The sequence below is a fragment of the Pelmatolapia mariae genome, linkage group LG3_W (assembly GCF_036321145.2).
Source record: "Pelmatolapia mariae isolate MD_Pm_ZW linkage group LG3_W, Pm_UMD_F_2, whole genome shotgun sequence".
NCBI lineage: Eukaryota > Metazoa > Chordata > Actinopteri > Cichliformes > Cichlidae > Pelmatolapia > Pelmatolapia mariae.
In genome coordinates, this window is record NC_086229.1 from 24,600,586 (window position 1) to 24,628,062 (window position 27,477).

General features: G+C 41.0%; 2 protein-coding genes across 2 annotated transcripts in view; both read left to right on the top strand.

Moving 5' to 3' along the window:
- Window positions 1–27,477, top strand: part of LOC134624293 (NACHT, LRR and PYD domains-containing protein 12-like) — a 521,298-nt gene that overhangs the window by 399,807 nt on the left and 94,014 nt on the right. The window lies entirely within an intron of this gene.
- Window positions 1–27,477, top strand: part of LOC135932491 (protein NLRC3-like) — a 41,595-nt gene that overhangs the window by 4,893 nt on the left and 9,225 nt on the right. The window contains exons 3-4 of the mRNA XM_065469978.1: window positions 6,050–6,096; window positions 6,245–6,420. Coding sequence (XP_065326050.1) covers window positions 6,050–6,096; window positions 6,245–6,420 — 223 coding nt within the window. The remainder of the gene's footprint in view (window positions 1–6,049; window positions 6,097–6,244; window positions 6,421–27,477) is intronic.

The following is a 27,477-nucleotide window of genomic DNA, read 5'->3' on the forward strand; positions in this document are numbered from 1 at the left end:
AATCAAAGTTTTTTGCAGCTTTTTTTTTTTTTAATGCAGCCAAGGCATTTTTAAATAAACATTTCAAACTATTTACAGAACAATCAGCTGTTCTGCATCAAATTTGATGCCACACAAATTATTTGTGCCACTCCAAAAAATAATTTCTGTCCACTATGAGATAAAGCAGAACAACAGCCTGATACCTGCAGGCCTGACAACAGGACATGTATCACTCCTGTAACTCCTGTAACATTCAGCAGTCGCCTCATTGTTCTGACACACACAACAAAACTATTGACTACACTACACACTAACTACACAAGATTTGCGATAAACGTCTGAAATCTCTCACATCTCAAAACACCGCCGTCACTCCTAAAACTTCCTCATGTTTCTTAACAACTAGATGCCACATTGCCATTCATTTTTTGATTGGTCGACATGGTACTTTTTTCGACCAATGGGAAAGGGTGGGGGGTTGGTTTTGTTTTTGCTCACAGGTGGAGAGTGCTTTCGAGCGTTTTCCTTATAAAACGCCGTTTTCCCGTTTCTTCCCGCAGTAAATATAAACAACAACAGTATTCAGGAAGAAAACCAAACATTGCATATATTTTTATCATAACTCTGGTTTTACGTGGCCTATCAACACAATTTAAAAACTGTGATAAAGTCCACACTTTTTCCGTCATTTGTTCTCTCTGTCCTGCTCACATCTCCGATGGTTGTACACGTTGTCATTAACGTGGCTTCACTCCACATCAGCCACGCCGCTTTGCTAGCTCAAACACCGTTGTCGGCACATAAGGACGCTGTCAGAGCCTGTCAACGACGTTGATTGGCTGGGTATATACGCATTATTGGCTGAACTATGGGATAAGGCGGCATCGTTCTAATCCCATATGGGAGCAGCCAGTCACTCACTGACTAACACTGCAGATCAGAATTGTTAAAGTATTAATTTTAATTTCAATTCAGGTTAGATTTTCTGTGCGCAGAGACCATGCCAGCAGTTCGCAATTGCGCACGTGCGCAGCTTAGAGGGAACATTGCTCTGTAGCTCCTCTTTATCTCAGCCGGGATGTTGTGTCTCATGCCGGTCTGTGCCTTTGTGTTAAGTGCCAGCAGCTCCGCTCTTGACTAGATGAAGGAGCTGGTTCCAGAAGTTTTAAAAAGTGTGTTATCCATAGTATATCTAAGAGGTAGAAAGTAAAGAGACTAAAGGAAGGTAAGACAAGTTTGAAAGACTAGTCTAGCACAGTTTAAAGTTAAGAAACAAGTATGGTGTTGCAGCGCTACTTGGAAAGGCTGCCGTCACTCCAGCGCCATCTTGCTAAAAGCAGCCTACTTAGCATTAACTTCTCACTTCGTTGTTACTCAACGGAAAAGAGTATTAGTATTAGCTACTATCATTTTTAATAAGTAAGAGAAAACAGTGTTAGCATTATTGGATAATGCTAACTCACATTAAATTAGCATTAGCTATTTACAACAGCGTACTTAGAATTTGCCTTCCACATTGTTAAAAAGTAAGGGAAAATAGTATTAGTATTAGCATTAGCGCATAATGCTAATTCATGTCAAAATAGCATTAGTTAATAACGGCAGCCTACTTAGCATTAACTGCTAACCAATATAATGCTAATTCACATCAAATTAGCATTAGCTGCTCAAGTTGTTATAAGGAAAGAGAAAATGCAGGGGAAAAGAGTTACCATTATCAAATAATGCTAATTCACATCAAATTAGCATTAGTTAATAACGGTAGACTTCGTATCATTACCTGCTGTCATTCTTACAAAGCAAACAGTATGAGCATTAGCTGTTAATGCTTTTTCATCTAAAATTAGAATTAGCCACTAATGGCGTATTGTTAAAAAATAAGAAAAAACATTGTTAGCATAAGCGGATAATGCTAATGCACCTCAAATTAATATTAGCTAATAATGGCAACCTGCTTAGTATTAGCTGGTCACATTGTTATAAGGCAATAAAATATGGTATTAGCATTAACTGCCAATTCCTATTCACCTAAAATTAGCATTAGTTGCTAATGGCAGTCTACTTAGCATTAACTCCTCACTAATATAATGTTAATTCACATCAAATTAGCATTAGCTGCTAGTATCAGACTACCTCGCACTAGCTGCTCATATTGTTAAAAGAGAAGAGAAAATGATATTAGCATTAGCTGGTAATAATTATTCACCCCTAATTAGAATTAGCCGCTAATGGCAGCATACTTAGCATTAACTCCTTACCAATGTTCCCTCTAAGCTGCGCACGTGCGCAATTGTGCACTGCTGGCACAGTCTCTGCGCAAAGAAAATCTGCGTTGTGCACAAAAAAAATCTAACCTGAATTGAAATTAAAATTAATACTTTAAGAATTCTGTTTTGCAGTGAGTGCAAAACTCAGTGAGTGACTGGCTGCTCCCGTATGGGATTAGAACGATGCCACCTTATCCCATAGTCCAGCCAATAATGCGATTCACATTCGTATATACGCAGCCAATCAACGTCGTTGACAGGCTCTGACAGCGTCCTTATGTGCCGACACCGGTGTTTTAGCTAGCAAAGCGGCGTGGCTGATGTGGAGTGAAGCCACGTTAATGACAACGTGTACAACCACTGGAGATGTGAGCAGGACAGATGGAACAATTGACGAAAAAGTGTGGACTTTATACCAGTTTTTATATTGTGTTGACAGGCCATGTAAAACCAGAGTTGTGATTAAAAATATATGCAATGTTTGGTTTTCTTCCTGAATACTATCGTTGTTTATATTTACTGCGGGAAGAAACGGGAAAAACAGCGTTTTATAAGAAAAAAGGCTCGAAAGCACTCTCCGCCTGTGAGCAAAAACAAAACCAACCCCCCTCTTCCTTTCCTATTCGTCCAAAAAACTACCATGTCGACCAATCAAAAATGATATGGCAATGTGGCATCTAGTTGTTAAGAAATGGGGGGGAAGTTTTAGGAGTGATGGCGGTGTTTTGAGACATGAGAGGTTTCGACGTTTAGCGCAAATCTTGTGTAGTTAGTGTGTAGTGTAGTCAATAGTTTTGTTGTGTGTGTCAGAACAATGAGGCGACTGCTGAATGTTACAGGTGTTACAGCAGTGATACCAACTCGCGGCTCAAGAGTTGGGAGTTCGCCTTGTAATCGGAAGGTTGCCGGTTCGATCCCCGGCTTGGACAGTCTCGGTCGTTGTGTCCTTGGGCAAGACACTTCACCTGTTGCCTACTGGTGGTGGTCAGAGGGCCGGGTGGCGCCAGTGTTCAGCAGCCTCGCCTCTGTCAGTGCTTTACATATCCAGTCATCCACCCATTCACACACACATCCACACACTGGTGATGGCAAGCTACGTTGTGGCCACAGCCACCCTGGGGCTACAACGTAGCTTGCCATCACCAGTGTGTGTGAATGGGTGGATGACTGGATATGTAAAGCGCTTTGGGGTACTTAGGGACTAGTAAAGCGCTATATAAATACAGGCCATTTACCATACATCTCCTGTTGTCAGGCCTGCAGGTATCAGTATGTTGTTCTCCTTTATCTCATAGTGGACAGAAATTATTTTTTGGAGTGGCACAAATAATTTGTGTGGCATCAAATTTGATGCAGAACAGCTGATTGTTCTGTAAATAGTTTGAAATGTTTATTTAAAAACGCTTTGGCTGCATTTAAAAAAAGTAGCTGCAAAAAACTTTGTTTGTTTGGCAAACTGAGTTACTTTTTTGAGGAGTAACTATATAATTCATTGCCCAGCATTGGTTATTATATACTATATTTTGCAGACAGAGTTACAGGACTTTCTCCCAGACCACAGACTCATAATACAAGTCAGAGCTTTATAAAAAAAAAGAAAAGAAAGAAAGTTGTGTTTTAAAATTGGAGTTCAAGTTATTTTTACTTCCAATAGTGTTAACATACTACACAGGTCATGAGCAAGATTTTTTTTTACATTTTCATTGTAAATGGGCTAAAGCAGTTTAAAAGTAGTCTAACATAAGTGTAAATGCTGTAATTTGATTATTTTAATAAACCATATATCTTGGATGGATTAGATGCCTGCGTGACCACAGTGCACACGTCTGATGTCGCTCACAGTGGTCCAAGGGATCGCTCAGGGAGTTTGTGTGTTCGCTCAGACACATGAAAAATTAGAGGGAACATTGCTCCTCACATCGTTATAATGCAAGTGAAAAGTGTTAGCATTATCGGATAAGCATTAGATAATCATATTGTTAAAATGTAAGAAAAAACATTGTTAGCATTAGCAGATAAATTAGCATTAGCTAATAATGGCAACCTACTTAGCATTAGCTTCTCACATTGTTAGAAATTAGAATAGCATTAGTTGCCAGTGCTTATTCACTTAAAATTAGCATTAGCCACCAATGGTAGCCTATTTCGCATAAACTTCTTAATGCTAAATGAAGTTAATTAAGTAAGTAGTGTTAGCATTAGCCGCTGCTGTTGTTAAAAAGTAAAGAAAATATGGTATTAACATTAGCTGCCAATTCCTATTCTCCTAAATTTAGCATTAGCCACTAATAGCTGTCTACTTAGCATTAACTCCTCACTAATCTAATGCTAATTAGCAAAACGATATTAACATTAGCTGGTAATAATTATTCACCACTAATTAGAATTAGCCACTAATGGCAGCATACTTAGCATTAACTCCTCACATCGTTATAATGCAAATGATGCTAACTCGCATTAAATTAGCATTAGCTAATAACAGCCGTCGATTTAGCAGTAGCTGCTCACAATTTAATAAAGCAAAGGAAAATGATATGAGCATTGCGTTCTAATGCGTATTTGCTTCAAATTAGACGTAGGTGCTAATGGCGGCCTACTTAGCATTAGCAGCTCAGATTGTCGTAATGCTAGGGAAAAGAGTGTTAGCATTAGCTACTCACATTGTTAAAAAGTAAGTGTTAGCATTGGTGCATAATGCTAATTCACATCAAATTAGCATTAGTTATAACGGCAGCCTATTTATCATTAGCAGATAATGTTGACCTTGGCCCACTGGAAAAGTTAAGAACTAAAGATTTAGGAGTGTTTCTCGATAGCTCTTTCTCATTCTGTGTGCCTTCCAGAGTGCTCTGGCATGTACACACAACTTAAGGTCATGAGAGAGGTCGCACCTTCTCATACTGATTTAAGGTATAGGAGGACACCTACTCTGTGTCTGGTTAAGTATAAGAGCCCTTTGTTAGGGGGACCGCTGGAATCTTAGCACCAGCTTTGGGGTCACAGGGTCACATCTGGAACACACAGACACACACACACACATACCTACACTATGCACAGACTGGTACTCTTTGTTCATACCTGTGTAAGACGTCATATGTTAATGAACTTATGCATATTCATGTAACCTCAATAAAGAGCAGTGTTACGAGGGAGCAGACGAGAGCGACTGAGGTCAAGTGTAGGAACAGCACTGTCACAGTTCTCTCCCTCATGAATTGTCTGGTTCCAGCGGTGGCTCTGTGCTAGACGACCCATCACCAGCTTTTTCCAGCTTTTTCCACTGGTTACCAGTACGTCGTAGAATCCACTTCCAGATCTTGTTGTTTGTCTTTAAATCTCTGAATGGATTGGCTCCATCTTATCTCTCTTTAACAAAAATAATCCAAGCAGAGCCCTCAGGTCTGCAGATAAGCAGCTTCTGACCAGAACTAGCCGTAAAAACAGAGGTGAGCTTTATCGATCGCTGCAGCCAAACTCTGGAACAGTCGCCTTCACATCAGGTCGTCACCAACACTCGACATTTTTAAAACCCGGTTGGAAACACATTTGTACTCTGTAGCTTTCAGTTCTGACGAGTCTTTATAGTAATTACTGTGTATGTTTCCTATTTTATCTCTACTCTGTGCAGCACTTTGGCTCAACCTGTTTTTAAATGTGCTGATAAATAAATGTAGATTTCTTTGAATAAAACAGTGGAGCCGAGCTTTGAGCTCAGTGTGTAACAGTGTGTGTATGAGAGCCATGTAATGTCCATGTGTACATGCTGACTGTGCTGCTCTGACCCCTCCTCCTCCTTTCAGGGTGGAGCCTGCTGGAGTCCGATGGTTGAGACCAGGTCTGAGGAAGTGTAAGTGTGTTTTTAATGGGATTCATGAAAACAAAGCAGCACACATTAGACCATCTTCATCATGTCAGCAGTCGTCATCAAAGTGTCAATCAATGAACAGATGATGGATCAATAACTGCAGCTGGATTGTGTTTGTTCTCTCCATCAGATTCCTGTCAACTCACAATCGACACAAACACAGTGAACACAAACCTCCAACTGTCTGACAACAACAGGAAGGTGACACGTGTGGAGGAGGTTCAGTCATATCCTGATCATCCAGACAGATTTGATGTTCCTCAGCTGTTGTGTAGAAATGGTCTGACTGGTCGCTGTTACTGGGAGGTCGAATGGAGAGGAGATTTTTGTATATCAGTGAGTTACAGAAGGAAAGGACGCAGTGGTGACTGTGTGTTTGGATTCAATGATCAGTCCTGGAGTCTGATCTGTGATAATAAAGTTTACCTTGCCATCCACAATAACAGACGAACATCCATCTCCTCCTCCTCCTCCTCCTCCTCCTCCTCCTCTGTCTCTAACAGAGCAGCAGTGTATGTGGACTGTCCTGCTGGCACTCTGTCCTTCTACAGAGTCTCCTCTGACACTCTGATCCACCTCCACACCTTCAACACCACATTCACTCAAACTCTTTATCCTGGGTTTACGGTCGGTCCTGGTGCCTCAGTGTCTCTGTGCTGAGTGGAGTGTAAAGAGTGTCTCCTGTTAGAGAAACACTCTGACTGTTGAACAGATAGTTCAGTCTGTACATGTCTGTCTCTTTCACTCACAAACACGTTTTCAGATTCATGGATTCAATCAGTTGATGTTTGAAACTCTTCTAAATGATTCCTTGTAAACTTCTTCCTCTTCAGTCACAAACAAACAGGAAGTGATGTCACATGTGTTCCTGTCCACACAGCAGAATGAGTCTATTGCTGACAGTGATGTACAAGCAGAGTGAGCATTTCTGAGGCCCAAAATAAACTGAGTAGTTCACTGAATGAACAATGGACTGTGAGCTCAGTTCCTTCATCATTAGTATGGATTATATATGTATATGTATTATATTAGTATCATATATATCAGGTGCTGCTGCTGCTGGTTTCAGTCATTGTGCAAATGTGCTGTTTGTAAGGTTGTAAAGCTGCAGTCAGCTGAGACTGAAGACGTCACCTGATCAGTGAGCAAACGTGAAAACGTCCAGATGAACAGAATCAACCTTTTGGGATCAGCCAGCAATGCAGCATCATTGTTGTTCAGGTTCAGAGGTTTGCAGGAATGAACTGATGACCAGAAACAGCTGCAGAGTCCAATAAAATACCAGCTGGAGTTCAGCTGCATTTGAAGAAGTCAAAGAAAAGTAAGGATGGCAAAGGGCGATGTTTTCTTCCAAAGAACTGAAAACATGGTCGACGCCTCATTAGAAGAATAATCTGCACATTTGTGAGGAACTCTAACCAAGAAAGCAACACAAGAAAGCAACGTCACACAGATCCAACAGACAGTTTCCATGACTGGAAGTGTTCAGTGTAAAAATGCTACATTGCATTATTGCATCCTCTCACCACAGGAGGCGCTGTTGGCACCACTGATTGCTGATCAGCTGTTCTCTGATGATCTGATTGATCCTGTGAATAACGGGACTCACTGAACTCTGTGACACAGTGAAGATTACAGAGTTTAACATCTGACTGACGTCACACAGACAGAAGGATGAACCAGTGAGGCACAGAACACAGTTACTGGAGATACTGGATCAGCTCCATGTGAACCTCTGATGGAGAAGCTGCTGACCCAGAGAAACATCAGGACATGACAGGCAGCTGCACTGATCTAACAACATGTAGCAGAGCTGATCTATGTTAGAGGATCTATCACAGCAGCTGAAAGTCCAACACTGGATACCAGCTGAGCCTGTGCTGAGTGTTACAGGAAAAGAAACACTGACACTGGTAGACACAGTGATGCTGACTGGGGCACAGAGCTGAATGATGCAGCATCAGGACACTGTTTCAGTCTGACTGACAGAGAAACCTGTAGCTGTATCTACATGTGAGGCAGAGGCCACACAAGCAGGTTTCTATGTTTCACAGTGACTGAGATCTTCAGTGGGGGTGGACATGCTCCTGTACAGACCTCTGAGGAGAACCAAGGTGCAGTCAAAGAGTCCAGTCTGTCCTCACAGATGTGAACATGTGGTTTCATCAGGTCTGCTGTCAGCTAGCAGGCTCACATCAGAATCACTGTTCCTGAAAAACACAGTCTGTGTGACATCATCAGTCAGCTGATGGTCCCAGATCTGAATGGTTTCTGTCTCTACTGAGGAAGTCAGAGAATCTCACTGAGGTGTGGATCAGGTCTGAATGACCTGTGGAGGGACAGCTTTAAACAGTCCACAGGTCTCACGTCCTGCTCAGTCTGGTAGCAGATACCTCGTATTGTTCCAGATGTGCTGACATCACCAGCAGCAGCAGCAGCACAGCTGTGTGATACGATCAATCTCAGTTATTGATCCAACACACAGTAAATACAAAGATCAGGATTTATGAGAGTAATCATTATGAGTCTGAACACATGATCACTGAATGTTAGTCTCCACAATAATAAGCTAACACAAGCAAACACAGCTTTCAGCTCTTATTTTGAAACTTCTTTAGAGAGCTGTGATGTGAGCGTGCCTGGCTCTGAGGCACTTGGGTCAGCCTCTGTTGTTTAGAAGTGTTACAGACTGTGAATGACACAGACCTGTCAGTTTCATGTTTGTCTGTAACACAGCTCAGGGCTCCATGCTGAACGCATCCATCCAGTGTTATTGATCCAGGACTAATACCAGCATTGGGATCAATACTACACAATCACATGTGTCCACGTGATGGATTTGACCAGCTTTATTCATTAATGATCAATCAACTTATTTACTGCATCTGAGTCCAGCTTCATTTAAATGATCCAACCATGAAAATGACATCAGTCCTACAGAAGCACTTAATGCTAACAGGAAGTCATTTATTAAGGTGGAATAACACAGAGACACACAACCACTCACAGTTATACTGACCCCACTAACTGCATGTGTTTGGACTGTGGGAGGAAGCTGGAGTACCGGAGAGGACGCCCACAAACACGGGAGAACATGAAGCTCTGAAACAAAGATGGTGGATTTGACCTCAGGACCAGGCGCGCAATTTCCAGGGGGGTTACGGGGGTCACGACCCCCAATAATCAGATCCAGCCAATATAATTTAATCATTCCAGTTTATAAAATTATGAATTATTTTGCATAAATAGCTTGTTGATTTTCTTTAATCGTTTCAATTATTATCAGCAAAATAGTTTCATGTTTAATCCTCTAGTAATGTAACCCCGCCTCCTCCGCTGCATACTTGGTATTACCCAACCAGCTTTCTCTACCAAACCTTCACTGTTTGCTGTATGTTTGTTAGTGCAGTCGCTGGTGCCAGAGACTGCCAGTGACTTCAGTCTGAGGGTTTGAAGTTTCCATGTCTGTGTGATGTGTGGTGTGAAGGCTGCTGGTTAAACTGGGACTCACTGTTTAAAGCACTGAGTGCTCATAGAGAGATGCTCCATGAGTCCCAGTACAGACTACAAACATGGTGGAAACTTAGCTTTGATATCCACACACTCTGCACGTCTGTGAGTAACTGTGATGAAGATGTGCAGAGATCTGTGTACAAACAGGAGAAAGACTGTAAAGACTCCGTGCTTCTAACAGCCTCTGTTAACATATGTGAGGCTGTTTGTTGTTGTTGCCATGGAGCTTTTCACTGTTTGGGTCAGCAGGTCATGTGATCAGGTTTGTTCTGCTCGACGATGGTTCAGTGTCAGGGTTTGTTTGCATTCATCAATAAATATCTAAATAAATCAAAGACTCCATGTTTGTTCTTTCATCATGTGACCTCTGCTCATCCATCTCTGTGTGTATCAGGATACATTTAGTTCATAATACACAGAAAAATCAGAGTTATTACCTGTAATAAATGTGAAAAATTCCTGCAGTGATAACCAGGCAGGACTGAAACACATCCAAGCTCACAGCTGTCACCACGGTAACAGCACCGTCCATCCACAGGTGACGGGAGGAGCAAAAAGAGGGACTTTCACCATTTTATACTAAAAACACTCGACTAATGTTTCTAATATGAAACAAATAAGCCCACATTAATGTGAGCATTTATTAAATAATAATAATAATGATTTCCTCCTGATCTCATTTCCATAGCAGAGAAAACTGTGGTGTATATTGAGGTGGAGGGTGTGGTCTATGGCTCAGGTGTAGAGTGAGGGTGGGGTGCACCACAGCAGCATGCTGGGACTGCTGAGGGTGGAGGAGGGAGTGATGATGACATCAGAGCTGCAGCAAAGCAGTCAGCAGCACAGAGACCAGTGAACACACAGTCTGTTCATCTTTGCATAGATACAATATATAGCACAATATTGAATGACAGAGACGCTGTGTGAGCTTCCACAGATACACTGACGTCAGCATCCAGAGTCCTCCTGCTGCTCCCCCCTCAGAGCCCCGTGATCAGCACCAACACATTCAGTTAGATGACAGAGTCCAGCTGCAGCTAGAATCAGCTCTGTGAACAACAGCACAGCGTCAGTGTTTCACACTCAGTGAAAGGAGGAAACAGCAGAAGAACACCATGTGTGCTACGTTTCCCAGGACACACTACAAACTGCACAAATACAGAGCAGCACGTGGAAGGACCTGGAGCTGCATTTAAAGAGAAAAGACAGCGTGATGTCCTGTATGGACAGGTGGAAGGAACCAAGTCCTCAGCTGAAACACTCGTGTTTGTCCACAGACAGGAAACACAGCAGGAAACAAAGAAGCTCATGGATAACACACTTCCTGTCAGTCACAATGAGGCTGGAGCCAAACACAGAAAGGTGTTTTTGTCCAGATGAGCCCAGAGAAGAAACACGAGTGTTCACAGACATCAGAAGCTCAGAGAGGTGAAACATGAGGTTGGAGTCCTCGTCAGCATCCAGAAGAGCTGCTGTGAAACCCTGAGTACTCATGACAGACTCTGATGGCACAAACACATCATGATTCAAACATGAAGACAAACATGGAGCTCCTGATCCTCCTGCATGAGAACAAGCTGACATGAGTGCTGTGTCTGAGAGTGTCTCCCTGTCACAGTGACAAGAACACAGCTGCTGCTCACAGTCATTAAACTGACCTGAGGTCAGCTGCTAGCACGTCTCTGTGCTCCTTACATATGAACCATGTGACCTCACATCAGTGCTGTGGATGACTGTAGTCATAGAAGAGTAGAGCTGTTGCAGGTGGTGTGAGGAGGAGGAGGAGGTGGTGTATTCTAGTTAACGCAGTACTGAAACACTCCAGCAGAGGGCGCTGTTAAGTCCTTATTGTAACACAGTTACTGTGTGCAGTTATACTTCATACATAATCTGCACTGATTTCAATCAGACATGCTGTCAGTAAATGATTGGTTTCTATTGATTCTACTTCCTGTTGACTAGTTTGATGACAGTGAAACAATCACAGCTGATTGTGTGATGATGTAAACTGTCACTGTTACATTCAGTGTGTGTGGCATCATGTTAGTGCAGCTGATAACAGCCTGGTTCTGTTAGAAACACATGAACGTGTCCATAGATCAGTGTGTGTTTAACATGAGAGCTTCAGCCCTGCTGATGTGTTCAATAAAGACATGCAGGAAAACTGATGAGACTCTGAAATAACTCTTTATATTTATAATGTAACTCTGCATCAAAAGAACAACAAAGGATCCCAGACAGGTTTATGTGAACAAAGACCATGTTTCTGTGTTTCTAACAGTTTGACATTATTAGTAAACAGACTGCAGTGAACAGGATTTATAAAGAGCTTATATATAAAGATATGACAGCTGTTTGTTGATCACTCTGTGTTTGGACCTGATCAGTCCAGCTGTTTACTTGAAATATGTTCATTTACCTGTGACGTTATATTTATGTTCTTGTCTCTGGTGAAAAACACATTTTAATGTCCCTCAGATTTTTCTCCCAGATGAATAAATATAAAAATGACACAAACTGACTGCAGCTACTTTTTGTCCTTTCTGTCAGAAACCTTCATGTGACTCATGAGAGACACGTTTCAGCTGTTTGTGACAGATCAGAGGCCAACAAGTCATTTATAACACTTTCCATCATTGTTTAGCACAAACACATGTTGACACAGCAGCGGGGCCGCAGTGAGAGTCAGAGCCAGGAGATAAAAACTCCTGTTTGACCACAGCCTCAGTTTGTTCCTGCAGTTCAAACACTTCCTGTTGTTGACTGGGTGGAGTCAGGAAGCCAGCGAGGCCCTGCAGGACTGAGACTGCAGACTGGGACGTGCTCTGTGATGGAGATCAACAGCATCACTGACTGTTTCTGTGAGGACACCATCATCCCAGCAGGGCTGTTTCCCAACAACAAGCCTGGACCATCAGAGACCTGAAGCTGCTGCTGAATGAAAGAAGAGGATCTTCAGGTCTGGAACAAGGACGAGCTGAGAGTGTTAATAACGTTACTAATGTTCAGCTACACTTTACTAGGTCACATCTGTGACACACGTCACTTAAATAAAGAAGGAAATATTGGCTCTGTTTTATCTGCTGGGCCCAAAAGTGACTCCCCGTATTTAAACTGCTATGAATAACTTGTTGGTCTATAATATGTGAAACATGTGTCAAATGTCTCCATCATGAAAGATATCAGGTCATCTTGAGCCACAAAAACATTCCTATCATGAGGTAGAAGCTGGAATCAGTTTGTTGCAGACGTTTATATATCCCATATTTATCCAGTTAAAGTCACATTGAAATTCAAAAATTTCTTTTCAAGAGTCGTCTGTCCAAGAGGAGCAGAAACAAATATAACAACAGTTATTTAAGCTGTTTTAAAGGCCACAAAGGAGCAGATTGGTTATAATGCAGCTGCTTCAGAGGAATAAAGATGAAACACTGTTTTTATTTCATGTATAACACCTTTCAATAATGTGTTGACTAAAGTCTGTTGACCAGTATAAGTAAAGACATCACACACACACACATGGAAACACTGAAACCTGTTTTTGGTGCAGCAGCGGTCCCAGCTGCTCGCCTTTATCTAGACTGGGTCGGCTGCTTATCTCAATATAATCAATGTTTAAAGTTCTCAGTGTTTCTGTGTTGCTGCGTATAGGATCTCCCAGCATCATCACTGTGCTGTCCAATCATTGTGTGCTAGGTTACCCTTATAGTGCAATGTGTGTTTGCACAAAGAGAAAAAGCTGCCAGTTTCTTCTATTTAGAGTCAAGTTAGTGTTTTGTGTCTTTGTTTGAGGCCTAATGTCAAGCAGAGGTGTGTGTAACTGCACTGGTCTGTTATATGTGTGAAATGTGTGCTTCAGCATCATCTTCGTCACTGCTGATTCCTTTGTGTCATCATGTGTTGAGAAGAGAGAACAGTTATAACGGAGGAGCAACAGGAAGCCCTGAAATCTGCATCAACAAGGAAGTGTTGGCTCACCAGTGATCCCAGCAGAGCCACTGGTTTGGCTCCAGTTGTTATAGATTCAATGATGTTGTTGCTACAGATACATGTTAGCATCTTTATTGTTGTAAAGTCTTGTAATGTGAAGCTAGAAACAAGGCAGGAAACAGCTCCATGATCTGATCTTAATGATGTTGTTTTTATTTCTGTCTTTCAGAACTGGATTGAAACTATCAAAGGTCTAAAAACAGCCTCAACCCTCCCAAAGACAAACTTTACACACGTCATCTTTCAGCTACAATCTTTGTTGCAGGGATCTTCTGCCAAACAAGGCTGAGAGAAGATTTCTTACAGCTGTCATGTTGATGCTGTTTCAATCTTTGGGCAAACACACTCATATATTAGGGCTGATATCAGGGCTGCACAAGTTCTTTGTGTTTGTGATCATGAATAATAGAAGTGTGCCTGTTGAAGATCATGTTTGCTACATTATTATATGTCCTGTTATTGTTCTGTATTATATTCAGCTTTCAGCATCCTTTCCCAGCCCCTGTTACACCATCCATACAAAGCCAATCTGACTGTGAGCCAATGTGTTTGATAGTTTGTGTTGGATCAATAGATTTGACAGACTTGGTTCTCATCCAGAGGGAAACAGTCCAAATTCAGATCTAATGAAATGATGGAGGCTGTTTCCTACCACGGTGCTAATGTGTGACTAACAAGGCTCATGGTCTCCAGCAGACAAGCGCCTGGAATGAGGTGAGCTGAGTGTTGCTTTGGTGGGTCTGTGCCCACGTCATGCATCAGGATTCATATTGGCAATAGTTCATATCTCTGTTCTTTAGCCTTCATCACAAAGCTGTGAAGGAAAAGCAAACATCTAACAGGATTTGATGGATGCAAAGTCCACTGAGCTCTTTGTCATTTACAAACTTGTCCAACCAACAAGAGCACAGATGAAAAACACAGTGACACTTAAAGGATTTTGCCATATATGAGCATAGATTACTTTCATATAGATTTTCAACGCAGGCTTTTGGTGAGCCGCTGGGTTCTGTCTAATAATCATCTCAGCATTTTACAATAGAATAGCTCTTTATTAGCTCTTCATTTATTTTTATTGGACATGAAACAAGGAAGCTGTGTTTCTCATTGGATGTTAGTTTCATGTTCATCAGGATCATTTTCTAAAGAGCTGATATTTAGACCATTTACTGCACTGGCTGCACATTCTGTCTACATTTCTCTGTATGTGCTGTGTTTGTCTTTCATATTTCTCCATATTGACACAAACAGTGAACAGCAGTAGATCTACTCTTCATCTGTTTTAGGCCCAGTGAAAGCTCTGAAGCAGAAATGGTGTCATTAGGAGAAGAAGAGAAGAACAAGTCCGGCGAGGAGGCAGCAGCTCTTAAAGATGAAACACAGCAACTTAGCCCTGAGCTCAGAGAGCTTCACATGAAAAAGCTCCTCAAGCAGATCATGTCAGAGGTTTGTCATCAACAGGAGGAACTGTTCATATCATAGAATGAAGGATGCTGTCAGCTGGATGAAGAAGGTTATTTAATGGCAAACGTTCACATTGAAGTCAAATTGTTGTGGTGTTGAACAGATTCATGGACTGATTGTCTCCAGAATGTTAGAAGAGCTTCAATGAATCATTAGAAACAACTTACAGCTGCACAGTTGTGTCAAACACATCTTTGTGTCATTGTGGGATTTTTGTGTTTCTACATGTGACACACGTCTAAAACATGCACACAATCTGAACACAAACAGGGACTCATTTGTTCCCACAGCCAGATGCTGAGAGCCATTTCCTTGTAGTCCTGTGTCTATATATATGTACCATTAGATGTTATTGGAATGATTGTCAGCTTTGATAGTTTCATGTATGTTTAGCTGGACGGCTGTTTGATCCTCCACATGTTTAAAGGTGTCCAGTCCTGAGACACTGGGGGTGGAAACAGCTGTGATGTCATTGGACTGTCACAAAGACAGAAGTGCATGAAGTGAGCAGCCAAGGAGCCGCTGATGTTTTGGATTCAACAGCATTTGAAAGGTTGACACAGACACATTTGCACATAGAAAGCTGAATTTGTCATATGCCACAGTGAACTCACTGTTCAGTGTTTTTCAGGAAGCTTCTTAACTGCCTCTGCTGCCAAACAAGCAGCTGATGTCCTTGAGAAGAAGCTGAAGAAGTCTTCAACAACAAATACAGGAAGTGGACTTTCAAATACTAGATTCACTTTAGACTCACACAAGAAATGACTCAACTAGCTGTGTTTGATTGACTCCTTTGACTCTATGAAAGCTCAGTGTGTGTCTGTACACAGACTGTTGTGTTGCACTATTATTCAGTTGTCTGCTTTCCAAATGTCTGCATCTCAGTGTAGATGAGGCTGGGGGTCATGGGAGGCCACCATAGCAGTCTCTTCAACATCATGACATCATCATAAATGCTGCTGGACTGTCTGATGGGCTGACGGTGAAAAAGCCGTTGGGAAGGAAACAGAAGACATTTCAGAGGCTGCAGCAGATTTCTTTGATTTGGGGCCTTTTTCAGCTTTATTGGACAGAGCAGTGAAGATAAGTGACAGCAAAGCAGAGGGAGAGAGAAAGGGGACGTGGTCAGAATCAAAGCCAGGCCAGCTGCTCTCCACCTCGTGGCACATGGTCACCTGCTCATCCTAGTGAGCTCCACCAGCAGCCCTTTCACACAGTTTACACTGTCAAACACTGTGTGTGGACCTCAGCTAACAACAGGCTCCATTTAAGTCTGGACTACATGCTTTTATATTGAGGCAGATTTTTCACTGTTTTTATTCCATCAGCAGCTCAACATCATGAGCAGCTTTGACATAAAGACATCAAACTCAAGCTGACTTTAAACTGGATCTACTTTTAATACAGGGGCTCAAAAACAACAACATCTTTATTATATATCAGGACAGAAAGTCATTTCATCTCAAATGGAAAACAGCTTTATTTGGAATAATCAGCACTATCAACTGGTTTGGGATCTCCACCAGTTTCATGTCTTTACAGATTCTCCAACAAAGTTCCTGTAAAATCAGCATCTTTATTGGTTTGATAGTGATTGATTATTCAGTCCCAATCTGCTGTCATCTAAAGAACAAAATGATGTTTCTATGAGGCAAAAAGCTCCAGATGTTGTTCACAAAGAAAACAAAGATTAGGAACTTAAACACAAAGTGTTTGGAGCCAAAATGTTCCCAAGCTGCTCTTTTTGAAATGGCAGAGGTACAGTGGTGTCTAACAGCACACTGTGGAAGGCAAACATGTTCTTGTTGGATGAAACTTCATGAATCCTTTGTAGATTTGAGCTTTTGGAGCCTTTCTTTTCTCTTCAGGTGTACAGAGGCTGAGGAGGCAGGTGAAGCAGGTGGAGCTGTTGTAATGCTGGCAGAGGGTGTGTCTTAGTAACTCTGTGAGGTAGAACTGGATCCAACATTGTGGATGTGTTGATGTTGGAGCCATTAAGATTCTCTGCACACTGTAGGATTTCCCTTTGATTCACTGTGGGGGCATTTTGGAGTCTGTCAATGAAACTCTTCATATTTGTGTTTGACACCAGTTTATAGAAACAGACAAATGTGTCATGCTTTTGTTCGGCCTCCACAAATATACACATTTGTTCATTGGTTGGACTTTTTGGAAGGAGACACATTGAAAACCATGTTAATAAGATCTTGTTGTTTCCTGTGGATCCGACACAGAGAGTGGACTTCAGACAGAAAGCGTGGAAGAGATTTTAGAGGCCGTGTGTGGCAACAGGAAGTTTCTGTATGTTTGCTGATCTTACATGTGGAAAACAACACGTGATGTTTGTGAAGTTCTACAATGATCATTGTTCTGACAGCATTTTGAGTGGGAACAGTTCAAACTGAGAGTAGTGGGAGTTATTTACTGATTGAAACAAGCTGAATGTTTCTGTGCACGATGAAGATCAGCAGCTCAGCTGATCAATGAATTAACATCTATCAGTCATTTCATGAGATGAAGTCATCAGCAGACATTTGTTCTAACTGTGTGATAAATGTCAGAACGTCAGGGCTCTGCTTTAGTCACTACTTGATGATCATTGGCTCATTGTTGAATCACGTGGCCCAGTCTGACCTCTGACCCTTTGCTGCAGGTCTTCTGTGTTATCTCCACTTTCATGTCTGATCTTCTGCTGTATCGTCCAAAATAAACATCTGAATCATTTCCAACACTTCAGCAGATCTTTAGTTTGGGCAGTACAGTACAAAATAACACATATTGTACTATACTGCCCACTTCCTGATCTTATTGGATCTGTGTGTGAGGTTGGTGAAGCAAACACATGTTTACTGAGTGAATCGCTGCCATTAGGAACTAGTTTTTATATCACAGCCTAGAAATCACACAGGACCATTTCTGCAGGTGAAAAGTCCTAATTGGAGGAAAATCATTGTGTAGTTTGTGCGACTGTTGTTTGTAAATGAAGGATTGTCCCAACTACATGTGCTGCTGACCTTTGACCTTTTCTTTAGGTGCACAGAGGAGTCTGTGGAAACATCAGAACTGAGGCAGTGCTACAGATGTCTTCAAATAAAGTGGTGTATTATCCATGTTTTCTATGGATCACATCAATATCCTGATCTAACAAGCCCCCTTTTTGTGGATTTTAGAGCCTCTGACTTTTGCTGCGTCTGCGTCTCATTTCAAGCACAAGAGCAAGAAGTGGATGAAGAAATGGGGCGAGTGGGGTCAGTGTGGTGCATGTCAGCTGTGCTCATGCTTTCACAAAGAACATGTGTATTCATTGGCAGCATTAAGGTGCACTTTAGTCTTCACAATAATAAAGTATTGTGACTTTATTATTGTGAATCCTCACAGTCATGTTGCAGCTCTGCTTTGCTTTAAGAAAATGTTCTACCAGGATGTTACTTTCCTAAACGTGTTCTCCAAATGTTCCCAAAGACTTTGTTCTAAGTAGTTCTACATGATGAAACATTCACACTAAGTTTAAGAAGGACACACAAACACCATCTGTCCTTTCATCATGTGTACAAACGTGTTCAGATGTCAAATGTACCGTGAATGGATGCAAATGTGGATCGTTCCAATAAAATGAGACAGTTTTGTAAGTGGATCACAGTTTGAAGTTCATTGAAACCTATAAGAACATGTTATTCAAACCAACTTTATCCAACAGGAAGAAGCATCAGGGGAACAGGAAACATTCAAACATGTTTACTGTAAGAACTGCACAAAGGAAGGAAACACAATCCTACACACGACCACTTTAAAATGGACATTTAGCTTTTCAAACATCAGGGAGTGCTGCAATAACAACACTGTGCCCATTCTGATCAGACTGAAAGATTTATAGAGATTTATCCATGTGCTGGAAAAGGATTTGATATCAACATATATGCAGATTAGTAGGAGCATTTTCTTCATATTGATTTAGAGTTCAGTACTAGGAATATGTAGAATTAACATCTGTGTACATGACGAGTGATGAAAACTTTCAAAGGACGTCAGAATTGGTGTCTCTATCTGTGACTGTCCCAGAGGAACCTACCTGAGGGATTATTAAAGATCTGTCTATCTAGAAAGACTTGCATTGATTCACAGTGTACAATTCTTTCTAATCTATTAACATCTTCCTCCAAATCCTGTTTCTGCTGCATCAGAAGGGCTCAAACCTCCTGCTGTTGTCTGCTGGACCATCAATTCTACTTTATGATCATCTTCAAAGATAAAAACATGAGTTTATTTGTGAACTCTTCATTTTAAATGAAGCTGATACTACATGAGACATTTTCCACATTTATTGTCTTTGAACAGAGAATAATAAAGCCATCAAACATATACAGGCTGTGCAAATACAAACTTCTGTGGTGCATTTGATGACCTGCAGAGGAGAACAAGTCGGGCTTTTCAGCCCTAACACAACCTCTTTGTTCTCAATACTACAAAACCTTCAAAGGCTGATATGCAGGTTTGCATGAATCACCAACACAGTTGTGTTTGTTTCTAGTACAGTTATAAATAAGCTGATTAAATATCTGCTCACTGATTAGATCCAGTATCTATTACAGATGAACTGGATATCACAGCATGTTGTTAATCCGTCATATCAGACTAAACAGTGTTGCTGGTGTAAATATCCTCCAATAAAGTCAGATGAAGGCTGCTGTTGCCAGGTAACGATGATGTCACACTGGATCTTCTGATCTTTAGCATCGTAGCGCTCGGAGTCTGATGTTGGCTCATGTGTTGTCAGACACCAACATGACGTTCTACTAGTCAAGGCCTCACCTTAACCCACTGATGCTGATCACACAGACCCACTAATAGAACTGTTTTATCAGGTTTATGCAGCGTCACCATTAATGTCACATTTAATCACATTTACATTACAAGCCCACTACAACCATTATCAGCCTTTTACATTACATTATACGTCTGCACTGATTTAAAGTATTTTAACCTGGTTCATTTTTTCCACCTTAACAGTTTATAACTAAAATCAAACAAGATATTTGACCCTCAAAAAATGTACCAACAAATAATTTTACAATAAAATATTTTTCAACTTTTACAAGTGAAATCAAACAAGTGTATTTAACAGTGAAACCAGAGTGAAGCTGCTCATATAGAGTCCAACCCAGGCTAAAGTAAGTTGAATAGAGCAGCATCATCAAGTGTCGGCTCTCTGAACACGGTGCAAGATCGCCATCTGCAGGACAAAACTAGTTTTTCTCCTCATCAACGTCAAGATGATGTCATCATATAGCAACTGATTCCCTGTCCATCTGGAACAAAGCATTTACAGAAAATACAAACACCAACAACACATATCAACATCAACAAATACCAGCATATTTTCTTTGACATTGAGTAGAGTGAACCTCTCCCTTGGTTCATTTCCTGCTCGCAGCATCAGCTGACCTCTGACTTCCTGGTTAAGGTCTCTCAGCGTTGACTGGAATATCAAATCGGACTCACACCATGTTCTTGTAATATGGTCTGTCAGCTTTTTGAAGAGCATCTCTGGCCTAAACACAATAGGAAGAACAACAACACGGCAAAAAAACACATTTCCATATTTGATGAAGGGCACCGTAACTGGAAATGGTAAAATTCATCTGATGCTGCTTTGGATTTATCTTCTGTTTTAGATCAACTTTGATCACTTAGAGCCATCTTAAGTCCGTTTTTGTTCTAACTTCTCACTAACATCTCACTTGATTTCAGGTACCTGCTGTTCCCCACCTGCCCTGTAGGCGGCCTGAGTGTGCCTCAAGCCATTTACAGATGATTACGTGTCGTTCACAGTTCATATTTAAATAGAAGACGTGGGACGTTGAAGCACTTTAAACTTGTCCATCCCTCCATGAACATGTAAGAAATCAAAATAAAGGTTTGCTTCATGTCTGAAATGTGTAGAAAATATTCTGACTATAACAGTTTGGGTCAAAGTGCAGATGTTCCAGATGTTCTGCAGTCTCTCTGTGTTTCATGTTAACATGTAGATGTTGGACCAAAGTGAAGCTTTTTGATGTGACTGCAGGAATGTGAAGTGTAACTCTGAGCTTTAGGAAATGAAACTAAATGGACTTTTTCTCCTTTATTTATAGGAAAGTGTAGGAGAGCAACAGATGAACAAGTGTTACTGTAACAGGACACACAAACACGTCATCAGAGGATCATCATTGTTCATCATTATCACTGTTTCCTTGTTCTGTCACAAACACACAACACTTCCTGCTCTCTCTGATGGATCTGATTGGCTGTTTCATTCACAGGAGGTCAGGGCGTCACACAAACAGCTTTAACTGCACAACGACACACTTTAAATCATCTACAGACAAACCTGCGTGTTTGATTTATGAAGAAATAATAAAGACATGAAGCTGTCCATAAAGCAGCTTCTCACACAAACTCTGCGTAATAAAGAGCTGTGACTGCTATGAACTGCATGAAGCTCTCAGCTGAAGCTTCATTCATTTATTTTAATGTTAATGTCGCCTTTTTAAGTCTGTGTGAGGATTTTAATGAAACACATTAAAGGAGCTTCTTTGATTAGAACCAAATTCATGATGATTTTCAGCCTGAAATGATAAAAACTTTAATAATTCTGTTTATAATAATCAACCTGGAGACTAATGAAAAGTATAATAGTAATAAAAAGCCTTTATTATTTGAGTAATGCCTGAATCTGCTCAGACACAGAGACAACACTGAGGTGTTAATGACAGTTTGAATTAAAAACAATTGTGAAAATCTGCCTCCTGCTTCTTTAAATAATTTTTATGTATTTTTTAATCTCACAGTGAAACATTGAGGCATTAATCTGACACAGTTTGATCAGCTGTGTTTTCACAGACATTTCACTTTGATTTGTTCAAACTAAGCCAGTGGTTCCCAAACTTTTTTTGCCAGGCCCCCCTTTTTTACAAGAAATTTGTGTGCGCCCCCCCACCACCTTTTTCCTGTGTAATAATATTCAACATTGCTATCAATACATTTTTCAAAAAATGCCTCTCTGTGCAAAATGGGTTTAAACACATAAACAGCTGTGGGATACTGTTTGTCCGTGATTTGAACCGGGGAACAAATTACGGCAGGATCAGCCTGATATTATTTGTATCCCACTGTAACTTTACTGCATAAAGAGCTAACATCATGCACATTCTTGATTTTTAGTTCACAAACTACTTTGTGAACTAAAAATCAAGAATGTGGGATACTGTTTGTCCGTTATTTGGAGAGCACAGCGCGTGCTCCTGATGCAGGGAAACTAATTTTGCAGGGGAGACCTACCTTGGCACTTGTGCAGGTGAAGCCAAAGGGAAGATATGCTTCACCATATTTTCCTGTCTTTGGCTTGGAAGGAAGTTGGTTTGGAAACATATTTGGCGATGCTTAATCTCCTGCTTTGCGCTTGTGTGGGAGCCCCGTCAAAAACCTGTCCACAGTGTCCAAGCGCTCTTTTTTTTTTTTCCCTTTTCATACGCGCCCCCCCCTGCAATGGCTCTGCGCCCCCACTAGGGGGCGGGCCCCACACGTTGGGAACCTCTGGACTAAGCAGAGAGGAGTGGCTCTCTGTGTGCGCACTGCTGAGAAACAGAAGCTCATTTCTGCTCTGTTTCATGAAAACAGTGTTATGGGGAAACAATAAGTTCAGCCTCTGAACTCTCAGCGTGAGGACTGAGTGAAGAGTTTCAGAGTTTTGGCTCACAGCTTTTAGCGTCTACACAAAGAGACAATTACGCACTCGTTCTGAGAACATCTCCACCTCCTAAAAACAAACTCTCCTACTAGCAGCTGTCACAACCACAACAGGCAGAAGACTGGATTTATTCAGGTCAGATTTCATTGCTCAGATTTCATGCAGTTTGCAGTAATTTGTGTGTCACAGACTTTGTAGTTCACATTTATGTGACTCATTTAAATCTTCTCCTGAAAGTGAAACTCTTACAAACACATCAACCTGCTGCAGGTTAATGATGGATCTAAAGACAGCTGACCTTTGAGAAGGAACTTGTGAGTCTTTTATTGTGTTTAATGCTCAGTTTTGAAGCCCACATCATATTATTTGTTCTTAGGGTTGTTCGGCGTGGCAGAGTCAGAACAGAAACTTTCTGCAGGTTAGTTATTGATCAAACTAAAGTCATATTAAGGAGCTACTGGCACGGAGTCAGAGCAGAGCTCAGAAATCTGAAATATATCAAAGTATATTAAAGTTAAAGAGTTTAGAGAACACTGTTTGGTTTGCTGCCTCAAAGGCAGATGACTCTCAATATCATAAGATCAGGTGAGATTTCAGACCAAGGAAAATCACTGGGATTATCTGTGAAGAGGCAGAAAAGCATAGACGTGGTCTACCTTATTGCCATTTTGAAAATGTAAGAGTGAATCTGTCTTCATTCATCTACATGGAAACATAAAAACAAAAAACAAATCAATACAACCAAATCACTCCCAGTTTATTTACAACATTTGACACATACAGTGTAGCTCAGTCAAAACAGCCCAAGGCCAAGTGAAAGTGCCCAGTTATCATTATGATAACTGGGTGCAGCAGCTGAGTTTTGACCTGTGAGCTGCAGCTTAAGCCTCTTTTATGGTTCAGTGTTTAATGTGTAAACTGTTTATCACTGCAGAGATGCCTACAGGCTATCTACTGTTGAAAAGTGAATTGTTATATACGGTGTGGCAGCTGACCTTTGACCTGCGAACTTCAGACTCTTTGCTGGTGTGACGTGTTTAATGCTCATCTATTGAAGCCTGCAGACACACACACACATCATGTGATTTGTTTTCAGGGTTGTTTTCAGTGTGTTGGAGTTGGAGCAGAAACCTGCTGCAAGTTAATTATTGATCAAATTAATATCACACAAGGTGCAGCAGCTGACCTTTGACCTGTGAGCTTCAGACTCTTTGCTGGTGTGAAGTGTTTAATGTGACTTCAGCCTGCAGACACAGAGGACGGTTACGGAGAAGAAGCAGAGGATTTTCTCAGTTTCTACACAGACCTGGTCCAGACAGCAGAGAGCTGCAGAGTGAAGACGTTCATGGGAAGAAGCTGAGTAAGTGCAACGTCCTCTTTCAATCCTGGATCAGGAAGTGACGCCGGTGAATATTTGGTGTTTAAATAAGGTTTCTGTCTTTGACTCAGCCTGCTGTCACTTTGTTTCAGAGAGAAATTTGAACCTGAATTTCAGATGTGGTGCTTAAAAGTGCTTGAAAATGTAACTGTATTTCATTCATAATAAATAACTATCTGATTGAATAGTTTTCTTATCACGTAGAGAAATAAAATGAGTCCCAAAAAGCAAAAGCAAAATTTCTCCGCCTGGGCTGCGTCTGTTTCAATATGTGACCCCGCCCCTCGCTCCTGTCTTCAGCAGGGAGAAAGTATGCAAACTCCCAGGCTGATAAACATGAAAGTCACCAGGCGTAAATCTGCAAACTGCCGCATTTGATTCCCAAAGAGCTATGAGTGGAAAAAGTGAAAAGTATTAGCATGGTGTGCCATGCATCCTTTAAAACAAAATAAACATGGGGTCCTCGGGCTATACAAACTATAACCCGAGGACTAAACAAGCTGAAGACCAAAGACTCCATCTCCAGATTAACCAGACATGAAAGTCTTGTTATTAAAAAGACAAAGTAATATAGCAAAGACCGGACATAGCACATGTGAAACACACCCAGCAGATCAATCGATCCCTTTATTGTTCACTTTAGGCTCATAAAACTACAATAAATGGTAAAACTTACCAAATATGCATCTGCACAGCGCAGTATCTTTAAATGCCCTTCTTCGCTTCGTCTGGTCCTTTGTTTTTTTCCCTGCCCAGTTTAGTACTGAGGCCAGCTCGTTTGTGATGGCATAAGCCATTACACGGCGGACTCGCACCTCCAGTGTGGTCCCTCCAATCAAGGCAAAGCGTCTCACCTATAGACACATTTTAAGAGATGAAATTAGCGTGTCTCATGTCTTAAATGTTTATGCAAGTGCTTGTGTGTATGCCGTCGTTATGCATTTAAATCACATCTGACAGCTATTACACTTTATAGTTACAAAGTGTACATAAGCTTTATATACTTACCATTGCCTTATTTGCCTCTTGTGATTGAAGAGCTGCCTCTGCATTGTTTAGCTCCTCAATGTTGTGCAACGGCAAATCCAGAGGCAATACCCCAGCATCTACAGATTCATTGGAGCCGGTATTGCGGATGGCTCTGACCTCCTCACGGAGTTCGTTAAGAGATCTCGTCAGGTCTGTCAGCATAGTTAACATCTTTTGTGAGGTCGCATCTGTTTCAAAGAACAATTCCAGAAAGATTAATGGCTTAAGCAGTGGGAGGCAAAAAACTAATATATCCATAAGTGATGGTGTAACATTCTGCATTCAATTATTAGTTGTTTTAACTGCTAAAAGTGTTTGCTAGTTTTTGCCTGTCACATATATTTGATATTTGTATATGTAGCTGCCATCACCAGTGCGTGAATGTGTGTGTGAATGGGTGGATGACTGAATGTGTAAAGCGCTTTGGGGTCCTTAGGGACTAGTTAAAGTGCTGTACAAATATAGGCCATTTACCATTTATACCATGAAAAATCTGAAATTCCAAGATTTTCAAACTTGCCTTGTAATAGTGGCCTCACAGAGTCTCTGGAATCTACAGAAAAACAAATCACAACAAGATGACATTCAGGAGTATAAACTGGTGTTTTGAAGATAAGTGCACAATGACATTGTGATTCAGCTTTAAAACTATTTTAAAAGCATACCATCTATAGGGAAGGCCCCGACATCAGACTCTGCATGCTGGGGAGATCGCAAAGCTGTGTCGTTTGGAGTGTTCTGCCAGAGTGGTGAAAGGTGTATTTAGGAATACAGACAACTTGGCAAAAGAGTTTCCGTGTGTCACACATGTACAAAGACACTAGACAGTATTTTATTACCTGGTATTTTCACTCGAGGTGCCTGGGGAAACCATTCTTTTGTGGGCTGCTCATCCTCAGAGTCACTATATGTGTACAGGGGATTTGGTCTAAAGAAATAAGTTGAAAACGGTCATAATTACAAATGTGCTTTTGGAATATTTTTTCCTAAAGTTACAGTTTGATTTATAATAACACACACACAGGAAACGGAGATGTGCAAGAAGGTGCAGTATACAATGAATTTTTGAAGTGCGCAAGTGTACACGGCTTTGCAGTTTTAAAAAGTTTACAAACTTCCACTTTGTGGACTATATTATGTGGTGATATTGCAGTATGCAAGCATCACAGATATGTACAAAAGACAAGATCGTAAATTTTAAGCAATCAAGGATATGTTTGTGAATAAAAAAAGTTTTACTTGTGCTTTCTTTTATGACTGGTCTGAGTTTCAGCTTCGGACTGAAGGTCAGACGTATCACAGCGTTCACTTAGATATTTCTGAAGACTGTGTTCTGCTTCGTGAAATGTGTCTGGAAGTACAAACACAATGTATGGCCAGACAAAAATTAGGACACAAAAAACTTCTTATTGTTACATTTATACAACACCAATCCAGATGATACCCACCATGGCTTATTAGAAGTCGCACTGGTGCATAGGTGAGCCATATTGCACCAGGATGAACTCTCCTCTTTAGTGCGGCGTGGATCCTGAATGTGTCTTGCGGAGGATATGGAGGCCATGACAATTTCTCCCCATTTATTCATGAAATAGGGGCTATTTCGGTACCACCAGTGCTGAACTGCACAATGCACCAGTCTTTCATTTTCATCCTTTTTTAATTTGGAGTCTTTTTTTGCCCTGTCTAGGATAAACAGGAAACAGATAATTACAATATATTTCATAGTCACTACAAAACTTGATCTATTGACTGAACTAAATAATAATTAATAGCACAGTGTGGCGTCAAAAAAGGCGCACACCTTTGACACTGCATTTTCTCTGTTTTCCTCGTCCACACGTAAATGCTAAAATGGAGTTTTCGAAAATATCCACCTTGGCAGGCGTCTTTAAAAATCTCAGTTTTCAGTTAACGGAAACGCAGTTTACGTGTGGACAAAAAGTGCAAACGCAAGTTAAGTGAGCGTGCAACGTAAAGTTTGAATTGAGTGCGAATTGAAGCAGGTGCTCTCCAATCATTAAAAGTAACAAAGTCATTGAATTTATACAGTTAACTTTACGTTTATCAATCATATATCACAGATTTACCATTTTTTGTAGTACTATGCTAAAAAGCAACTATAGGCAGATTGCAGTGTAAACGCTGAGTGACACACCTGCTGTCAGACCTGCAGGTTTATCCCTGTGCTGTTCTCATTTGTTATAGTGACACAAACTATTTGGAGTTGCACAAATAATTTGTGTGCCTTCTTATTTGATGC